Source organism: Spermophilus citellus, assembly GCF_964194105.1.
Source record: "Spermophilus citellus genome assembly, chromosome: 6".
Lineage (NCBI taxonomy): Eukaryota > Metazoa > Chordata > Mammalia > Rodentia > Sciuridae > Spermophilus > Spermophilus citellus.
The window spans coordinates 21,269,251-21,289,726 of record NC_138187.1 but is presented as its reverse complement, the minus strand read 5'-3'; the positions used below and the strand labels follow the sequence as shown (position 1 = coordinate 21,289,726).

Here is a 20,476-nt window from a genome sequence, read left to right as displayed (position 1 = left end):
TTTCACTAACGTTCGGGCTCCCGCCGTGGGCTGGCTCTTGTGAAGGCCAAGTGGGAGGAGGAGTCACAGGCTGACTACTCGAGGGACTCGCAGACCCACTGACTGGCGGTGGCCTCCCTGCCTGCAGTCCCCGAGCCCCGGAGGAGTCAGTCAGTCCCTGCTCTCGCTCCACCCCCTGGGTTAGCCCCGCCCCTATCCAGACCCCGCCCCTCCTTTTCGCATTGCGGGGCTGCGGGAGGTTGGCACAGTGCCCCCTGTGCCCCACGTGGCGCCAGGTCCGGGCTGTGGGGGGCAGGGAGGCAAATCCAGAGCTGAGTTACCCCTCCCCCAGAGCTGAGTCGCGTTGCCACTGGGAGGGGTCGGAGGTAGCTAAGCTGGGAGGGCTGCGGGAAGGAGTGACGTCAGGGTGAGTGGGAGCCGAGGAAGGAGCGAGTAGGAGAGAGGGAACGAGAGAGAGGCAAGACCAGCGGGTCGGGTCGAGTGAGGAGCGAGGGCAAGAAGGAGAGAAGAGGGAGGAAGGAGAGAGAGAGGCCACCACGGAGGAGGACAGGCTGCGGGGTCCTGGGCTGCGGGTCCAGGCGGGGTAGGAACGGCTGGCTGTCCGGGGAAGCTAGAAGGGAAAGGGAGGGCGAGTTAAAGAAGGAGCGGGGGTGGAGGAAGAAGAAAAGAGGGGAGAGTGGAAGACTGAGGGTGGAGAAAGGCAGAGGGAGAGGAGACTGCCCGAGGAGAAGGAAGAGAGAGGGAGAGAAGGGCGATAGAGGAGAAGGAAGGAGAGCGATAGAGGGAGGGGAGACAACTGAATGGAGGAAGGAGAGGTAAGAGGAGAGGGGAGAGCGAGCTAGGAGGCTCCTAGCACCTGAAGGAGGGGAGAGAGAGGTGCAAAGTAGAGAGGAGACATCAGAGAGGCCAACGAACCAGGAAAGGGCATGTGGAAGGGAAACTGCCCAGCGGGGGACCAGGAAGCAGCCATTGAGGGGCCAGGTGGAGAGCTGGGGGGACCAGGAAACTGGGGTCTGGAAGATGCCCCAGGCCTCTTGGCCAGGGCCTCCCTGCCTGTTATGCTTCCATGGCCTCTGCCCCTGGCCTCCTCAGCCCTTACCTTGCTCCTCGGAGCCCTCACTTCCCTGTTCCTCTGGTACTGCTACTGGCTGGGTTCCCAAGACATACAGGCCCTGGGGGCTGGGAGCCAGGCTGGAGGTGTTAGTGGTGGGCCTAGGGGATGCCCTGAGGTTGGCAGACGAGGCCCAAGGAGCCCTGGGGAGCCTGGAGAAGGACCCAGAGCAGAAGGCCTAGTGAGCCGTCGACTTCGGGCCTATGCCAGGCGCTACTCATGGGCTGGCATGGGTAGGGTGAGGCGGGCAGCTCAGGGTGGCCCAGGCCCTGGAGGAGGGCCCGGTGTCCTGGGCATTCAGCGCCCAGGCCTGCTTTTTCTACCAGACCTGCCTTCAGCCCCCTTTGTGCCACGGGATGCCCAACGGCATGATGTGGAACTCTTAGAAAGCAGCTTCCCTGCCATTTTGCGGGACTTTGGGGCTGTGAGCTGGGACTTCTCAGGGACTACCCCTCTGCCTCGGGGCTGGTCCCCACCCCTAGCCCCTGGGTGCTACCAGCTCCTGCTGTACCAAGCAGGCCGGTGCCAACCCAGCAACTGCCGACGGTGCCCGGGAGCCTATAGGGCACTGAGAGGGCTGCGGAGCTTTATGAGTGCCAACACCTTCGGCAATGCTGGCTTTTCTGTCCTTCTACCTGGGGCCCAGCTCGAGGGCCGCTGTGGGCCCACCAACGCTCGGGTTAGATGCCATCTGGGTAAGTAAATCCTGCCTTTAGACAACTTCCTTGCTTCTACAATGCCTCATCCAGACCCGATTCTCAGCTGATGAACCTTTCTGTTATGAATTTTCCTCATGCCTTTCTTCTCAGAATCTTCTATAATTCATTATTGCCCACAGGGCACTTTACCACTGAACCACATTCCCAGTCCTTTTTTTTTTTTTTTTGTATTTTATTTTGATATAGGGTCTTGTTAAATTGTTTAAGTTGCTGAGGTTGGCTTTGAACTTGCCATCCTCCAGCCTCAGCCTCCCCAGCTGCTGGGATTACAGGCATGCACTATGGTACCCAGCCACAGTACATTTTCTGAGTTTCACTTCTCTGCAAACCATCTTCATAACCTCTACCATAGTTATTTAACCCCAGTATGATGTTTCTTCACATTGACTCTCCTCCCACCTTTGGTTTTAATTATTTAATGAAAAGCAATCTTTATAGAATTGTAAGTGATCATCAGTATTTCTTACTCTACATAGAAAGTACTTATAAAATTTAAATTAAAAAAAAAAAAGAGGGCTGGGGTTGTGGCTCAGAGGTAGAGCGCTCACCTACCATGTGGGAGGCACCAGGTTCAATACTCAGTACCACATAAAAATAAAGTATTGTGCCCACCTATAATTAAAATATAAATAAAGAAAAAAGAAAGTCTTAAACATTTTAGTTAAATACTCAGGTCACTCCAAGCCTGGGGCCTCTATTTTCTTCATTGAAAAGGTATCAGTATTAGTGAGGTGTTAAAGTTCCAGTAGCACCAACCTGAGATTTTTTTAAATATATTTTTTGTAGTTGTAGATGGATTTAATACCTTTTTTTAATATTTATTGTTTTTAGTTTTCAGCGGACACAACATCTTTGTATGTGGTGCTGAAGATCAAACCCGGGCCGCACGCATGCCAGGCGAGCGCGCTACTGCTTGAGCCACATCCCCAGCCCAATACCTTTATTTTATTTTTTTATCTTTATATGGTGCTGAGGATCAAACCCAGGGCCTCACACGTGCTAGGCAAGTGCTCTACCACTGAGCCACAAGCCTCTTGAGATTTTCTTTTTGATGTTTTGAAGATTGAAAGAAAATGGAAATCAACTTTCTGATTGTTACTTTATGCCATGACCTTGTTTCACCCAAAAGCATCTCCTTACAGCCAGTTGGATGTGTCCTATACTTTGGGGGCAGGCTGGCCTCAGGACTAAGTCCAGATCCTTCCTCTCCTTCCTCCCACCATACTGTAAATCATGAAGGCTTTCTGGCTGATTCAGGCAGATATCACATACTGTTGAACTTCTAACCTAGAAAGCCTTCCTCCTTATCATTGCCTAGAAGACTCCTACCCAGACTTTGGGAGTATTTTCAAATCCTGGGCCTCCTCTGGGATGCGTGCCTATTGTCCATCATTTAAGTAGGTCTCATTTTTTCCACCATGCCCAACTGTATGATCCTTGGACCAGGATGGACTCCTTAGTTGTATCTTGTGAGGAGACTGTGCCTGCAGATAGTGGGTTCTTGAGGTGAATTGTCAGGAAACCAAGAAGGAGATGCCATTTGCTCCAGGAAGCTTTCTTTATTGTCTAAAGATGACAAGATTATGCTTCCCACAGAAGCACTTCCATGATCTCCTAGCACTTCTTCCATCCATTGCTTTGTTGATTATACTCCAGTCACCAACCAGAGAGCAAGGAGGGACCACCACAGAACCTGGCCTATAGATCTGCTGACTGAGCAGAGTGGGCACCTTGGGCAGAAGCAGGGGAGTTAAATGCCTGGTCTGTTCCCACAGGTGTGAAGATCCCCTCTGGCTGTGAGCTGGTGGTTGGGGGTGAGCCCCAGTGCTGGGCTGAGGGACACTGCCTCCTGGTGGATGACTCCTTCCTGTACACAGTGGCTCATAATGGTAATGGGGCCTCTTCTCTGCTGAGGGTGGGGGTGAGGATGAAGAGTGAAGGAGACTTAGAGGGCTGCAGAATCAGGCCCAGCTGACTTCCTGTCCCAGCACCACTAATTCTCAACTGCATGATCTTGAGAGAGTCACATAACTCCAATCACCTGTGTGGCAACTGCCCCCCCCCTTTTTTCTCTCTTGGTACAGGGGATAGAATCCAGGGGCACTCTACCACTACTTCCTTAAAAATTTGAGACAGGGTCTCACTAAGTTGTGGAGGCTGACCTTCAAATTGTGATCCTCCCACAGTCTCCCAAATTGCTGGGATTATAAACTGCCTTTTTATTTTTTAATAAAGCAATCACAGGTTAAATAAGTTAACGGAGGTGCATACAAAATAGCTCACAGCACAGATTTGGATCACCTGGGCTTCTCTCCTCCCTCTACATTTTGGGGTCAGATATTGGGAAAATCACTTAAGCTTATTATACCTTAGTTGCTTTGTATAACCATGGGCTAGAACAGGGGTTGGCACTTATATACTCTTTTGAGTCTCTAGTGAGTGCTTCATGTCGGCTGCTGTTCTGTTTCTATCCTCATGTGCCCTAGGTTCCCCTGAAGATGGGCCTAGAGTAGTCTTCATTGTGGACCTCTGGCACCCCAACGTGGCTGGGGCTGAACGTCAGGCCCTCGACTTTGTCTTCGCACCAGACCCTTGAAGGAAGGTGTTCCCTTCAGACACCTGGCTGGAGATGCTTTAGTGGCAGCCAGGACCACCTCCTCTGCGAGGGTTGGGAGGGGGCTGTGGATGGCCAGTAAGTGCTGAAATATAAATTTTGAACCCTTTCCTAACTCCCGTGTACTTCCTTCCCAGCTACCAGCCTCAGGGAGGGCTTGGGGCGGAACTCCTGCCTTCTGCCATACAACTAGCCAGGCATCACCTAACACAAGCCTTCTCCCCATTCCTCTCCCTGGGTGAACCAGCAGCAGGCTTTCAACTTAACTTTATTCCAATAATTTAATATAAAATTAAAATAATAAATAATATGAAACAGATCAAGAAGATAGCCAAGCTGGCAACAGCCCAGGCCAGCCTAGTACAAAGTTAAGGAGGTAGGGAAAATGGTGGGGAGGGAGGGAGGGAGGGAAGCAGAGTACCTTGCACAATGGTGGGAGGTGGCTCAGAACATGGTGGATGTTGCTAAGGACTGGCTCAACACTTAGGTGTGTACACTGTACTAAAAAAAGAGAAAGGGGATTCTAAGTCCTTCTAAACCATCTGGTGAAGGAAAGATCGCAGGACAAGAATGGGGAGGAGGGGCCTTCTGAAGGGCTCTGCCTGAGGGGAAGGGCTGGAATGTACAACTGTTAGCAGTGAGTGAACATGAACGGAAAAGGGTGCAAGTGAACTGTACCATGCAACGAAGGGACAGAAGACCCACGACTTGGCCAGCAGAGCCGGGGCAAAGGTCTGGGGACGGGAGAAAAACAAGAGGTATGGATGGGTCCCAGGAGGAAGGCAGGGGAAGGGTCAAATGCCAGGGGAAGGGTCAAAAGTCAGTCCTTGAAAACAATCTGTTGGCCATGAGGACGCTCATCGTGGGTGATGTGGCGCCTGACGTGGATCCTGCGGACACGGTGCTCTCGGTTCTCTTCATCTTCCCCTCGGCCTGCCCCACCACCTCCAGATGCACCCCCTGTGGCCTCAAGGAGGGCTGGGTCTGGGTCCCGGGGAGTCTCATAGATGAGGATATTCAGGGTCTCCTCGAAGATCCGGGCCTCTGGGAATTCCACCTGCAAAAGGCCATCAATCTCCCCACTCCTACCCTCTGGTCCAGTCCCATAGTCCCTGTCCCCCACTGCTCCTGCACCCATGTGCCTCCCAGCCTCTGCAGTCAGGTTCTCGGGTGAGGACTGTCCCCTCTGCAACTTCTTTACCTGGCAAACTCATACTCCAAGCTCTGAAGCCTAATGAGGGACTGCACTACACTAGGTACTGTTATAGGAATGGGGAATGACAGCGAACAGAACACAAAAGTGCCTGCCCTTGGCATGTCTCCATTCTAGGAGGAGGACTCAGACATACACTCAAAACATAACCTAAGTCAGATGATGACAAATGTTATGCAAAAACACATCAAGAAAAGGGAAGGAGATTGGCCATGGCCAGTGTGACATCTTTCAAGAGGGAGTTTAGGGATATCACTGGAGGGTATATCTAACCAAAGCAGGGGAGGGAGGCAGACCAGGGATAGCTAGAGAAAGCAGGCTGGGGAGTGGCAATGGCACCCAGGTCAGTGGTATGCCTAGTGGATTATTCAAAGATCAACAGAAGGCCAATGCCATTGAGGCAGAGTGATGAACAGAAGTACACAGAAACAAAGTCAAGTTGTTGGGGTACTCCACTCGTGTGGCCTTGGAAGGATATAATGTACATAGCTCTGAACAAGTTGTATTCTAATTATTGGTTTATCTTCCTTTCTTCCCAATTGTAGAAGAAACCTTCAAGAAGCTGAGTCATTCATTCACTCATGCATTCCATCAATGTTTCCTACCTGTGTGACAAGGGCCAGGCTAGTGTTGGGGAGACAGGAAAAAAAAAGGGCAAAGAATTGCCTGGCCACTGAAGCAGCCCCCATTTCCACACCCATACACTATCATAAATGCTATCTCCAGCTAAGAAGGGAGTGTGACCAACTTTGAGATGGTTGGATTCAAAGTTCATGAGCAAAGGTGTCCCAAGGAAAATGATGCTTGGCTTGGGTCTTAATGGTTAGGTACAGGTTCATTAAGTGGAAAGGGACAGGGAAAAAAAAATTCCAAAAAGAATGTGTGCAGAGGTGGGAGGTGTGAAGTGGCTTTGGGGAGTACCCAGGGCATAGCCTCATATTAAGTTCAGAAGGAACAGGTGAAGAAGGGCTTGCTCATTACTCAGCTTATCCTCCTCTGCGTTTCCGAGTCTAGGGCAGTGTTTAGTGCAGAGCAGGTGCTTGAGAAACATTTGCTGATGATTGTCATGTTCATGGCTCAGAATCTACAAACTCAGATGTGTTCCAAGAGACCATGTGGTCCTTAGGTTTTAAGAAACTTTTGTGGGTAATAGATTCTTCTGAAATAATAAAGACAACCATGGACTTTCTAGACAGAAAAATGTACACACATCCAAACCTGCAAACTATTGCCGGGGATGCAGAGGTTAAGAACCCTGCTCTATGAGATGCCCCAAGTTCAATTCTCAGCACAGAAGACAACCCTGCTCTAAACCAACACCCTCATTTTACAGGGAGAGAAAGTGACCACTGAAGTAAGATGACCTGCCCAAGTTAAACAGCCAAGGCCCCAGAACTCTGGCCCCTGACTCCAACTGAAGGACTCTCCCTGCCCCATCAGCTAAGCTGTCTCTGTCCAGGGTCCTGGTTCTACCCACCCTCATGCCTCCCTGACCAGTCCTGGAACCCCTCTGACCTTGGTTTGCTTCTTCTCCGTGGCATAGACAATGGAGGTGCAACACACCTCGGCGATTTTGCGACCCTGCCCGTAGAAAGACCAGCAGCAGATCTCATCCCCCAGGACATCCTTGAGGAAGAGCAGTCGCCCGTGGAAGCGCAGGGCCAATTTGTCAAATAGTTCGATGTTCTTAAGTAGGTTGTCATCTGAAGTGCTGAGGACCAGGTTGGGGGGGGGGGGCAGCAAGGCCTCAGTATGACTGGCTTCCCCTTCCTGCTCCGCCCCCCCTCCTGAAGGCACTCTGGTTCTGCCCTGCAGGATCTTCCAGCCAAACAGGCCTCAAAAGGGAAATAGCATTTGCTGGGTAAATCCCAGCAAGCATAGCCATTCAGCTCCCCATGTAGGCTCTTGAGCCAGGCTGCTTCACCAAGCTACCACATCAGGCACCCAGCTCTGCCACTTTTTAACTGACTGACACTAGGCAAGTTACTTAACACCTCTTGGTGCCTCAATCTCCTCATCTGTCAATGGAGTTCACAACACCTACCTCAAAACAGTGGGAGAGTTGTCTAAGTTAACAGAGCACTTAGAGAAATCTGGTTTGAAAATCAGCACTTAGTCCATGACAGCCATCATGTAGTCCTCATCTAAACCTCTGTGTACTGAGGATACAACTGAAGCTCTGAATGGGGGATGATCTGCTCAAAGTACCCAGTGGGCAAGTGGCAGAGCTGGAATGTGCACTGAGGCAGGCGTCCTTATTGCCCCCGTGTGGCCATAGCCTTCCCTTTGGACCCGCAGCAGAGCTGTGCACCCCAGGGTTTTGCCTGGTTTGCATGTGAACACACACACCCTGCCCCACCACAGCTATCACCTGGTATAGGAGTACTTGTTGTTACTGCGGTTGTGCAGGAGCTTCACCACGGGCTGTTGGGGGAGAGGAGGAGAAGGATGGGATCAGGCTGCAGGGAGAGGCCCTAAGCCTCCACCCCACAGAGCTCAGGGGCCTCACCTTAGAGGTGCTGGCCAGGAGCTGCTGCTCCTCCCGGGGAGATGTCACCGTGGGGATGAGGCACAGCGGGCACAGGTTCTCCCTTTTTTGCTGGGGAAGAAGTGGAAGGTGGTTAACAATATAACCAGAGGTCATTTGCTCCTTCACTTAAAGGCCTTCAAAAGCTGCTTGTGTGGGCTGGGGATATAGTTCAGTTGGTAGAGTACTTGCCTTGCATGTGCAAGGCCCTGGGTTCAATCCCCAGCACCAAAAATAGACAGACAGATAGATAGATAAATAAATAAATGCTGCTTGTGGCCCTGGGCAGGAGAAAAATCCAGACTCGGTGTCCACCAGGCTGTGCAGGATCCCATCTCTGCTGGCTCTGCTGCCTGCCTTGGTCCTTCATGCTTCCAGCTGTGTCCATCCTGGCCCTGGGTTTCCACTCTGCTGCCTGCACTGTTGGCTGCTTTGTACTATTCACATCTTGGCTCAAAGGTGCCTCTTCACAGTGCCAGCCCTGCTTACTAAGGGCCCTGGCTAAAGCAGCCTCCTGTTTGCTTAACCACTGAGCCACATCCCTAGCGCTTTGTATCCTTTGAGACAGAGTCTTGATAAGTTGCTTTAGGGACTAAGTTGCTAGGCTGGCCTTAAACTTGTAATCCTGCCTCAGCCTCCTGAGTCACAGGGACTAGAGGCGTGCGCTATGGTGCTCAACCAATTTCCCTATTTTTTCCCCTACGGCTTCTTCAAAATTAATATGGAAGGCTGGTGCAGTAGCATATGCTGTAGTCCCAGTAACTTGGGAGACTGAGGCAGGAGACCAGGAGTTCAAGACCAGCCTGGGCAACGTGACAAGACCCCACCTCAAAATAAGTAAGTGAATTAATAAATAAAACAAAATGTAAATGGAATAAAAGTCTAAAACTAGAGTCAAATTTTTTTCAGGGAGTGGGGGGAAGTACTGGGGATCGAACCCAGAGCACTTTATCACTGAACACCCTTCCCCTTTTATTTTTTGAGACTGGTCATTGCTAAATTGCTAAGGTTGGCCTTGAAATTGTGATCCTCCTTTCTCAGCTCCCAAATTGCTGGGATTAAAGCATGTACCATGTCACCTGCCTCAGGGTTAGTTTTTTAAAAGAGCAGTTCTGGCGCAGAAGTAAAAAACAAATGGGACACAATAGACTGCTCAGAAACAGACTGGTGTGTATGAGAACTGATATTTGAAAAAGGACACCACAGATGAGAGGGGGTAAGTATGGAGAGTACGTTAGTTACTTATTGCTGAACAAACTGCCCACGAACTTAGCAGCCTCAATTAACAAATGTATTCATTATTTCAGTTTGCATAAGTCAGGAATTCAGAAGTGGCTTCACCAAACCATTCTGGCATGAGTTCTCTCACATGGTTGTGATCAGCAGGAGTTACTGGCATCTGAAGAGGATTCCCTCTAGAGGATCCATTTCTGAGGAAGCTTTCTTGTATGGCTGGTAACAGTTGTTGGCAGGAAACACCCAACTCCTGCCTTATGGACCTCTCTACTGGTTTGCTTGAGAATCCTCGTAACATAGCAGCTGGCTTCTCCAGAGCAAATAATCCAAGCAAGAGCAAGGTGGAAGCCTCATTGACCTGATACAGATTCATGAGCCCTACTCAAGGTGCAAGGAGGTGACACAAGGAATGACTACTTGAGGATAAGAATCACTGGGGCTGCCCTGGAGGTTGGCTGCAAAGCCCACCCTCTGATGATTCACATGCAAAACCCATTTGCCCCTTCCCAACATCCCTCAAAGTCTCATCCCATTACAGCATCAACTCAAAGTACAGAATGCTGACATCTCAATCAGGTCTGGGTGGGGATGAGGCTACTTGGGTATAATTCCCTAAATATAGCTCCTGAAGGACTTTCCCTAAAGACTTGGGAATAAGAAATAAATTATCTCCTCCACATACTCAATATGCAATGGCCAAACAGGCACAGGATGACCATGGGGGACACTCTTGTTCAAAAGGGGGCAGGGGAAACAGAAGGCACAGAGAAATTCCTGGTCCTAGAGATTCTGTGATTCCTTTGGACACAGGCTAGGAATTCTTTAATGCCTACCCTTGTTCAGAAACAATTCTCCAGGCTCCTATGCTGAGTCAGCCTTCCTTTTCCATGAAAGATGTTTGCAGCTCCATAGTTTCCTCAGCCTACTTCCTGCCTGTGGAAGTTTGGGAGTCCAAAGGCCTCTTCTTTTGCTGTCTCTGTCCCTTTTGATCCAAGCTAGTAGTGTTTCTGTCAATATAATTATCTTTAATACTTATCATCTTATAAGTCTTGGGGTTTGCTTCCCAAGAAAAAAGCCATACTCACAAATCTGTAAGATATGCCCTTCTCTACTTTAGGCTTGTGCTGACTCCTGAGGGACAACATCCTAAGCACTTCTTAGAAGTGCTATTATTTATCAAATGATTCTCCGAGGCATCTTCTTGGATATTTCTGAGAATTTTATAGTCAAAGGACTTTATAATCCCATTCCCGGTTCATCTTTAGACCATGTTTTCCTGAGAACACCCTGTTTTTAATCTTTGCCTGGCAGTTTAACTTGAACATATTTATTATTTAGAAGGCTGGGAATTTCTAAATCAAACAATTTATGGCTTTTTTTTTTTTTTGTTGCTGTTCCACTGCTTTTTCTTTAGGTTTTCTCTCCTCTTCTGTTTTACCATAAGCAATAAGAAACTAGGTGGTACCTTTAGCATTCTATCTGGGAACCTCCGTAACTAGATAACCAAGTTCTCTAGGTATATTTTCTACTTTCTAAATTACCAGAGACAAGGTTGCTAAGCTTTCTGGGAGTATATAACTAGTAAATAACTTTCCATTAGTTTCCAAGAACAATAACTGTTAAGCCCTCACTGCTGCCGCCTCACCGTCATCGATCTTCTATTAACAAACTCTTCAAAGCTCTTTAGGTTTTTACTAACATTATCCTCAGTCCTTTGAATTCCTCCCTACTTCTTAGTTCTAAAGCTACTTCCACATTTGAAGTTTTTCTTATAGCAGATGCCCTACTCCAGGAACCAAAATCTGTATCTCTTGCTGGGTAAAAATTACTACAAACTTAGCAGCTTAAAATAAACATTTATTAATCCTTATACTTTCTATGAATCAGGAATTAAAGATTGGCCTAGGTGGGTGGTCCTGGTTCAGGGTCTTTCATGAAGTTATAGTTTAGATGTTGGCTAGGGTATGTCATCTGAAGATTTGACCAGGCCTGGAGTATCTGCTTCCGAGATAGTTCATCCAGATGGCTGAAGGTTTGTGCTGGTGGTTGGCAAGAAGCATCAGTTCCTTACCAAGTGGATCTCCTGAAGGCTGCTTGAGTGATTCACAAAATGTCTGGCTCCCAGAATAAATGATCCAAGAGAGGCGCAGAAGAAGTAGTAATGCCTTTTATGTCCTAGCTTTAAAAGTCACACCATATCCCTTCAACAATCTATTTGGTACATGTTAGCCCTACTTAGTATGGGAGAGGAAAACTAGCTTACTCTATGGAGGATTAAAAAAAAAAAAGAGTCACATCCCTTCATAACTCACATTTTAAAAACTGAGTGCACTACCAAGAGTAAAAGGTCCATATATGAAACTATAAAAACAGAATTACACAAGCTAATAAAAAATGTAGTACAGGAAAAAACTTCTTATATCTTAAATAAGTAAAATATACTACTAAGCAAAAAAAAAAAAAAAAGATAATTTGTCTACATTAATGTCAAGAATGTCTCAGTTGACAATGGAAGACAACTTGGTAAGTAATCCCCATGGAATAATGTTGAAGAAATGATAGAATTATAACTATTCTACAACCATAATAAAATTATTGATTCAGGCAAGGTTTATCAATTGGTCTACTGTTGATAGGTAATTGCTCCCTGTAATGCCCAAATAATATCATACAGATGGCTTCACAGTTGGCAACAAGGAAAGTAAACATAATAAAAGAATCAAACCAATACCCAAATCCAGGGACCAATTATGAGCAACATTAATGAGGGCTCATATAAGCAATGTTATGGATCTTTTGATGTAGCCAAATATGAAATATATAACATACCTATAAGGTATTCTAACCAAAATGCTTAGTATCAAGCCTTAAAATTTATGGTTCAATTTACAGGAAATTCAAGACAGGGCTGGGTAACACAACAATGATATCAGGAGAGAATAATCAGGCAGGTTTGATAAGCAGGTCCATTGTATAGGACAACTGGCAGTCTCTAGTAAGTCAGCATCATGAGAAAAAAGGACTGTTTTGGATTGGACAAGACTTACAGAACATGATAACCAGATGCAATGTGAGGATCTAAACTGGATTCTGGTTTGGATTAACCAGGTATAAAAACATTTCTGGAACAACTGGAGAAACTGGAATATGCCCTGGATGTTACATAAAAACTTTATTGATACAGAAAGATGGCAATTATTAATAATTTTAAAAAGCAGATTATAAAACAGTACACACAGCACGATCTTATTGTGGCAGAGACACACATTTTGCATGCACACAACACACACCCAAAAGACCTGGAAAAAAACTGTTGCTCATATTTTTTTGGTTATCTGTGTTTACTAAAGTTCTACAATTGATATTATAAATACTGCTTTAAATATAATGAGTGGTTATTTGTAATTTAAAAAAAATCAACACCAGATGCTACAGACAGGTGACATTCTAAGAGAAAATACTGACAATATCTAAAATTGACTACAAATTATTATCTAGATGGGTTTCTTATGTAAATCTAAAAACCTGGAAAATAATTTGTGTTATTTTCTGAATCCTCTAAAGCATGACAGAAAAATAGTACTATCCTAGATGCTTAGAAGAAAAGTTCATTTATAACATGCCTTAGAGCATGTGTAATACATGCCATTACATAATAGGGCTTAATTTTCCCTAGGAACTAAACTAAAATATGCAAGGATCTCCTGCTAAGCAACAAGAGAAAGACAGGAGACTCGCTAGAAAATTTGGTAAAGAATATGAATAAGCAATTTACAGAAGAGTGACACCAAAAAAGCTAGTGAGTATGTATATGAAAGGATGCTCAATCTCATTAGTAATCAAGAGGCATGCAAAGTGGAATGAGATCACTCTATATCCATCAGACTGGCAAAATTAGAAAGGAGGATGCCACGTGTTGAGAATTTGAACAAATGGGATTTCTTATGCACTGAAGATCATGAGAATAAAGCACTAGAACCATTTGGGAGAGCAATCTGACAATATTTACTGAAACTCAGATTGCATATGTTCCATGTCCCAGTAATTCTTTCAGCTACAATCACAAGAAACTCTGGCACAGGAGCGAAAGGGGACATGTACAAGGATACTCACAGTGGCACTATTTGTGGGGACAATCTAGGTCTCCAACCTCAGGGGAATGTATAAATAAAAGATAGCAAGCGAACACCACAGATTCCTGTGCAGCTGTTAGAAGCAAAGAACTAGATGTACATGCAACAGTATGAATAGATTTAAAAAAAAACAAGTGTTGAATGAAAAACTATGAAACAACACAAACCACTACTCAATGCCACTTATGAAAATTTAAAATGTATATACCAATAATGCTTTAGCTTTTCCAGGGAACAAATATAATCCAAGCGTATGTTATCAAAACATCAGAAATGGATGGATACTCCTGAGGAAAAGGGAAGTGAGTAGGTGATTGGGAATGATGAGGAAAAACTAAAAAGAGAAAAGATTTGCAGAGACCAATGATGACTGTGTGCCATACCCTGAGGAGTGTGCTGAGCTGTAGGGGGTGGAGCTGAGAGGGGTCCTCAGAAAACCTAGAAAGGAGGCAGATGGAGCATGAAGGAAAAGCATTTAGGAGTTAGAAAACCCGGGGGTGAATCTGAGCTCTGCTGCTTACTGGCTCATTGACCTTGGTTGCTCATTGACCTCATGTTTCTCTTATGTCAACCAAGGGTACAAAATGTACACACAACCACATAGCAAAATCCTTCCCATTGCATAGTGGATATACAATAACATTAGCTCAGTTTAAAATTATAGAGCAGGAATGTATTTCTAAGATCTAGTTTAATGTTATTCCAATTGCCAAGTGGTAACTCATTAATGGGTCATGAAATAAGTTTAATGTGTCTCAAACTGTATTAAAAAAGAAAGAAGGAATAAGGAAGAAGAAAGGAAGGAAGAAAAGGAAAGAAACAATATATCCAAGTACATTTCACTAAAAGTATCCTTTCATAACACTCTTATTTCAGTTACATGAATGAGTATATAAAGTATTTTTCCCCCCTATGGGCTACAGTCAAAAAGTTTGAAAACCATGGATATCGTTCAAAGGGATTTTATACCTTTGAATTTCAAGAAGCAGTAAATATTCCCTGAGATAAGAGAAAGTTATTCACTACTTTTTAATCTATAAAGGGCATAAAAGAGAAACTCTTATAATCTCCTATTATTATTGTATCATAAAAGATAAGACATTTTAACATTGTTAAAACTAAACAGAATAAAAGGCTTTATATAAAACTCATTACACTGTACTTATTTTTCCTGACTATCTTTTGGGACACAGAGACAGAGTACCAGCAGTAGGAACTGACTTGCTCAAGGTTGCTCAATTAGCTGCGGCAGAGGTGACAAGGACCCCTCTGGGTCCTGACTGTGCTTTCCAAGCCCTGTTCTCAGATCCCTAAGGGATCCGCAGAAATGGAGCCCAGCAGATGCAGCTCTGTAGCTTTAATTTGACAAAAACAAACCCTAGGGAGATAGGAGACATGGGAAAATGCTGCCTCCCAGGATAGGACCAGATCATGGAGTTTATTATATTCCAATTTAAATTTATATGTTTTCCCCAGTGGCACAGAACTTCTGAGCAAGGAGGAAAATATATGGGGGTTGTGTTCAAGGATAAATTACTTAGGTGGTTAAATAGCTGGATTGTCTGGGAAGGACCAGCAAGAAGTAGAGAGCAGGTATTTATCATTGCAACAGTCCTGCCATGAGGTGGTGAGGGGACTGTGCTTGAGGAAACAGGGATGAAGAGGATCACACTCCCATATTCTCTGGGGTTATTGCCAGCCAGAGCCAGGCTCTCCAGGGCAGACCCTATATCTCCATTTTCCTGCCTAACAGCCAAATGCCTGGGCAACTCTCAGAGGCACATGGACATAGGAACTGAGGAGTAGGGGAAGACCCTCACCTGTAGTGCCAGCTGGCAGTCCTCAATCAGGCCTTGTACCAGGTAGTAGCGGGCTTCTCCTAGTAACTCCCCCAGTTCTCTGGTACTCTCAGGAAGTGGCACAGACCCATCCCGCAGGTAGTTGAGGATAGTACCAAAGTGGCGGCCGCTCCGGTCAATCAACACCCAACCTAGTGGGGTAGGCAGACACAGGAAAAAGGATGGCTTTGCTGGGGTCCCTAGAGCTAACAAATCTTTCTGAAGGCTTTCATCATGACAAAGTTCTCATCTTATCAATAACCCCTGGTGTTGATTCTGACCATTTTATTTAATTAAAATATCTACCCCTACCCTCTACTTCCCTTCACTAACATTTTAAATTTTAAATTATTCATAGGACTTATTAACTGTGATTATATACATACATTTTATTGTTTACTTGCTTATTGGACTCTCCCTACCCCCTCCCCAAAAAGTAAACTCCAGGGGCTGGGATTGTGGCTCAGCTGTGGACCGCTTGCCTAGCACAGGTGTGGCCCGGTTGGATCCTCAGCACCACATAAAAATAAAGTCATTGTGTTGTGTCCATCTACACCTAAAAAATAAATATTAAAAAAAAGCAAACTCCATAAGACTGATCTTGTCAGATTCCTTTACCAAAGGGTCTCCAGGAGTAACTGGTACTTTGCAAATACTTACTGAATAAACGAATTCTTCACTTTTAGTAGTTAAAGGCTGAACTCCTCCCAAATTTTTATTTTTCCTGCAAACTTCAAGGTTCTACTAAGGGCATATGGGTCTCAAACTTAAATGCAACACTCCAAGAAGATAAAGTTCACATGCCAAGACTGTCCACCCTACACTCTGCTGTCCTGGACAAACTCAAAGCAGCTTTCTCCTTCTACAGTGCATTTACAGATGACTCCTCCGTGTACAGGAACTTGCGTTAGGGGAACAGAGAGGCGGCCAAGATCTCCCACTTCTCCAGGCTGGCTGTTAGCGGTTCGGAAGAAGAGAAGGGAACAAAACACTAAGCAAGTTGGAAGAAACTGATGGAGGTTGCCTGAAGGGGTACTGCTGGCAGATGGTTGGTCCCCAAGTCTTTTGAGGAATGAAGGGTAGAAGAATCGATAACAACGACTAGGAAGGGACATGTTGAATCACTGACCACAGCGCCTGGCAGGGTTAGGGATTCCATAAAAGTTGGTTATTGCTAGGGATAAAAGACTGGGGCAGGAGGATATTTTGAATGAGAAAAGAGAAATACGACGGGAAGCGGGGACTGGAGGGAGATGAGAACGAACTGACTGGACTACAGTGAGGCTAGAGAACGGACATGACGAGATTTGGCCATGAAAACTGGAGGAAAGGGATTTGGGAATCTGGGGGATGGCGGGGCGGGGGGGGCACGTGAAAGGGTGGCGCGCATACCTCCGGCGTCTGTGAGCACCTCCACGCGGCCGCTGAACATGGCCTTGAGCATGGTGTCCTGTCCCGTGAGGGTGCGCAGCGTGGTGTAGTGCAGCGAGCCACCCACGTTCAGTTTCACGTACTTGCTGTTCGGGGTCAGGGGCTTCAAACCGTAAGCGGCGGAGCCAGGCTCCAAACCCGAGGGCTTAGGGACTTCTAGAGATGGGGCCTCGGCTGCCGCCGGGCCGGAGGCCTCGGCCGCCGCCGGGCCGGAGGCCTCGGCCGACATGCCAGGTGGCGGTGGCGGAAATCCCAGGCCCTCTCCGCCCGCTGTCTCTAGCTTCTAAAGACCCCGGACCCCCGCCCCCTGGTCGGAGCTCTAGGCAAACACGCCCACTCTAAGCCGCTACCCTGCAACTCTGGCCCTCCGCCTCTTAGCGCTCCAGCCACCCGGAAGCCGAGCAGCTGCGCAGGCGCGCATAGGCCCCACCCCCTGGCGCAGGGCGGGGCCACGAGTGCGGAGTCCGCGCAGTTGGGGGCGTTGGCCGGTCACGTGCTGACAGAGGCTGGCCTGGCAGTGCCAGGGGCGCTCTGACCGCAGGTCCCGGAGTCTAGACGGAGGGGGCGCCTGGCCTCTGCACGCTGTGGATGTTGAAGGCGAATTCCTACGACCCATGATTGGGTCTCTGCTCACTGAAGCCCAGAGTGGGCAGGGCACTGGGCAAGGTTTCCTGTCTGCAGCCCCGATGCCTTTGGCTGACTGTGAGAACAGCCAACAGAAATTCAAGGGAAGCTCTCAAAGGAGGCCAAGGGCTGGGAGATCCCAGAGGAGGTAGCAGTGGTACTAGTGCGCCAAGGATGGAAGGTGTGGCTGAGCAGGTGATGCTCTCAATGTTAGCTGAGGAGAAATAGCCGGGTGGAAATGAGAGGGAAGAGAGTCCAGGCAGAGAGAAGATTAAATACAGTGATCACGCCTGGTGAACTGGAGGAGCAGAGAGAATGTCAGGGGTGGCTGGAGCAACTGAGCAAAGATCTTAGAATCCCAGCTAAAGTCATGAAAGAAAGAAGCAGTAAGATAGGAATCCACTGTAGATAAAGTGGTGAGAAGTATTTTTAAATGACCTGTTTAGAGGCTGATACCTCAGAGGGTTAATGTATAGCAAAGGGTTTTGCTGGAGGGAAATCCACAGTCCTTCCACCAGTTCACTGGGAGATCCTAGGCCAGTCATTTCTCCCTGGGCTTAATTGGTTCTTTTCCCATTTAGCGAGGGATGCAAATTTAAACGTTTTCAGTAGACAAGAGTGGAAACGAGTGAAGTGGGTCAATGATTGGAGAGAAATGGGCATGTTGTAACATGGAGAGCTCATGTTCTGCCAGAAGAGGTTGTCAATTCTGGCTTTTCAAGTGTAATAGTGAAAAAGACAAAAAAAAAAAAAAAAAACCCAGCTCCTAACAGCTGAGAGCTGGCTTTCACTCCCCCTCCACAAGCCTTGGTGTTGCTGTGAGCTGGCTTGGCACCAAGGGTGAAGCTGTGGTGTTGTCCGGTTGAGCAGAATTTCACAAAACACCAGCATCAGACAAGGTCACATTCTGACTGATAGACCAAGAAAAAGAAAATTTCATAATATGTGTGAACCCAAAACAAAAATATTGTCCAAATCACAAAAATGACCAAACACAACTCCCTCTCTCACAATGTGACTGTTTTTGCTTTACCTAGTATGGTGTTAACTCTGGTTCATTCTTCCCATCTTACAGATAAGAATTATCAAGATAACAAAAAATAATTATCCCTGCTACCTGACAGCATCCAGTTTAATCCCTCCCTTTTTGAACCCACCTATGAAGTCACCTAACATGAGCCCAAATCCTATAATAATTCTCCTCAAACATGTTCTTCTGAGATGTCCAGCAAGGGGTACCCCAGTGGTTCCCCAGCATTTGCAGACTTCCTTGTTCAACTATGGATGCATTCCTGGTAGCCTGTCGCTAGGGGGCGTTTTCAGAAATAGAAGGTTCGCCTTAATTCTACTCAAGCCCTCACCACCTTGGACTGGAATCCTCAATTCTAATAATTGTGTGTGAAATACAATTGACTGCACAAGATTTCGGGGAGCCACTCCAAATGCATGCCCCTTTAAGTCTGATGCACCAAGGGGATCTGAAAGATTGCTCAGTAGTGCCATGACTTGTGACTTGGGCTTTTCCCTGGCTTGGATAACAAGGAGTGGCCCTAGGAGTAGGTGGCACCCAGAGGGGTTGAGCTACACTCACCTGTTTCTTTATAATCCTACTCCTTGGGCTGGGGATGTGGCTCAAGCGGTAGCGCGCTCGCCTGGCATGCATGTGACCCGGGTTCGATCCTCAGCACCACATACCAACAAAGATGTTGTGTCCACCGAGAACTAAAAAATAAATATTAAAAATTCTCTCTCTCTGTCCTCTCTCTTAAAAAAAAAATAAATCCTGGGCTTCCCTCCCTCCCTTTGTTTCCTCCTCCTCCTTCTTTAAAAAAATTAAATTAAAAAAAAATAATCCTACTCCTTGCCTCATTTGAATGTTTTCTCCCCCCAAAAAAGGGTTCAGCACATGCTCCTCGCTCTCTTTCCATGGACCCCTAAAGTCAGAGGAGCCATCACAGGACCCAAAGAAAAAGGTACCTCTCTGTCTCTGTGTGATTATTTCGTGCCAGACCAGTTCACTTGGAGTGACCTGAGGTGTTTAGTCGTGGAGCACGACACAAGATCTTGCACAGCTGAAACCTCTTGTGTTTCTGTTTGAGGCACCATTCTGCTCATGGCTTAGAGGTGAATCTTGCTGAATTTAGCTCTGATATTTGGTTGGGATCCTTAAGCATTGGGTTTATTTTGTTTCTGTTTTTCTCCCTTGGAGTAAGGTCTCACTGGACTTTTTTGGTTATCAGATTTTTACTTTTCCTTGATGAAACTCTTCTGGGCTTCTATACCTGTTCTTATAGTTTATCTGCTTGTCTAGTGTTTTGAATGTTGTTCATCTATAAGAGGAAAAGTCTAAACTGAATGGACAAGTGTGTGGCCCTGGATGTCTAAGGGCATTACAAATGTTCAGTCTCTGGTGATCAAACACTATTTGTCTAAGAAGCTGGGGGGATTGTTAGGAAGAAATTGACAGAGGTAACATCATTTTGAAACATATCCTTCATCTTAGAATGAAAATCATGGGTTGGGGATGTGGCTCAAGTGGTAGTACGCTCGCCTGGCGTGCGTGCGGCCCAGGTTCGATCCTCAGCACCACATACAAACAAAGATGTTGTGTCCGCCGAAAAACTAAAAAATAAATATTTAAAAAATTAAAAAAAAAAAAGAATGAAAATCACTTCATGGTCCTCTGACTCAACCTGACCTAAACCCAAAACAATTGTAATCTAGGACTGAAATTCTGAAAAACACCTGGTTCCCTATGATGGCCAACACCACAAGGAGTCAGTCCCCCAGCAGTGGGCAAAAAGTCCCTCTTCACTCACTCCCCTATATCTATTGTAGGCTGTAAGTGGAAAATGGGTCTTAGTCTCCATTGGGCCCCCATCTGCAGGTTTGTCCTGAATAAACCTGTGTTACCATTGAGCCACATCTCTTCTCTTTCTTTATTTCCTTCATTCAGTTTGTTTCTTGCAGGGATGTTAACTGCTCCAGGATTGGGCAACTAATTAGCATCTCACAATCTGATTTGTTTTC

General features: G+C 46.5%; 2 protein-coding genes across 2 annotated transcripts; one reads left to right on the top strand and one right to left on the bottom strand.

Annotated features, from left to right (window-relative positions):
- The first annotated feature begins 774 nt into the window (after positions 1–774).
- Positions 775–4,612, top strand: ASPHD1 (aspartate beta-hydroxylase domain containing 1). Its single transcript, XM_081296986.1, has 3 exons — positions 775–1,806; positions 3,606–3,719; positions 4,317–4,612. The coding sequence occupies exons 1-3, from the start codon at positions 927–929 to the stop codon at positions 4,424–4,426; spliced, it is 1,104 nt and encodes a 367-aa protein (XP_081153112.1). The 5' UTR covers positions 775–926; the 3' UTR covers positions 4,427–4,612.
- Positions 4,613–4,835: 223 nt separating this feature from the next.
- Positions 4,836–17,226, bottom strand: KCTD13 (potassium channel tetramerization domain containing 13). Its single transcript, XM_081296987.1, has 6 exons — positions 16,784–17,226; positions 15,374–15,543; positions 8,167–8,256; positions 8,029–8,081; positions 7,173–7,368; positions 4,836–5,501 (listed from the first exon to the last, which is right to left on the bottom strand). The coding sequence occupies exons 1-6, from the start codon at positions 17,049–17,051 to the stop codon at positions 5,265–5,267; spliced, it is 1,014 nt and encodes a 337-aa protein (XP_081153113.1). The 5' UTR covers positions 17,052–17,226; the 3' UTR covers positions 4,836–5,264.
- Positions 17,227–20,476: the final 3,250 nt, after the last annotated feature.

Bases quoted from the DNA above. Each gene is read 5' to 3' on its own strand.
- ASPHD1 (XM_081296986.1), top strand. From the start codon at position 927: ATGTGGAAGGGAAACTGCCCAGCGGGGGACCAGGAAGCAGCCATTGAG. The intron at 1,807-3,605 runs GTAAGTAAATCC...CTGTTCCCACAG, and splicing joins TCGGGTTAGATGCCATCTGG to GTGTGAAGATCCCCTCTGGC. The intron at 3,720-4,316 runs GTAATGGGGCCT...CATGTGCCCTAG, and splicing joins GTACACAGTGGCTCATAATG to GTTCCCCTGAAGATGGGCCT.
- KCTD13 (XM_081296987.1), bottom strand. From the start codon at position 17,051: ATGTCGGCCGAGGCCTCCGGCCCGGCGGCGGCCGAGGCCTCCGGCCCG. The intron at 8,257-15,373 runs GTGAGGGTCTTC...CTTCTTCCCCAG, and splicing joins ACTGCCAGCTGGCACTACAG to CAAAAAAGGGAGAACCTGTG. The intron at 7,369-8,028 runs GTGATAGCTGTG...CCTGGTCCTCAG, and splicing joins AACAAGTACTCCTATACCAG to CACTTCAGATGACAACCTAC.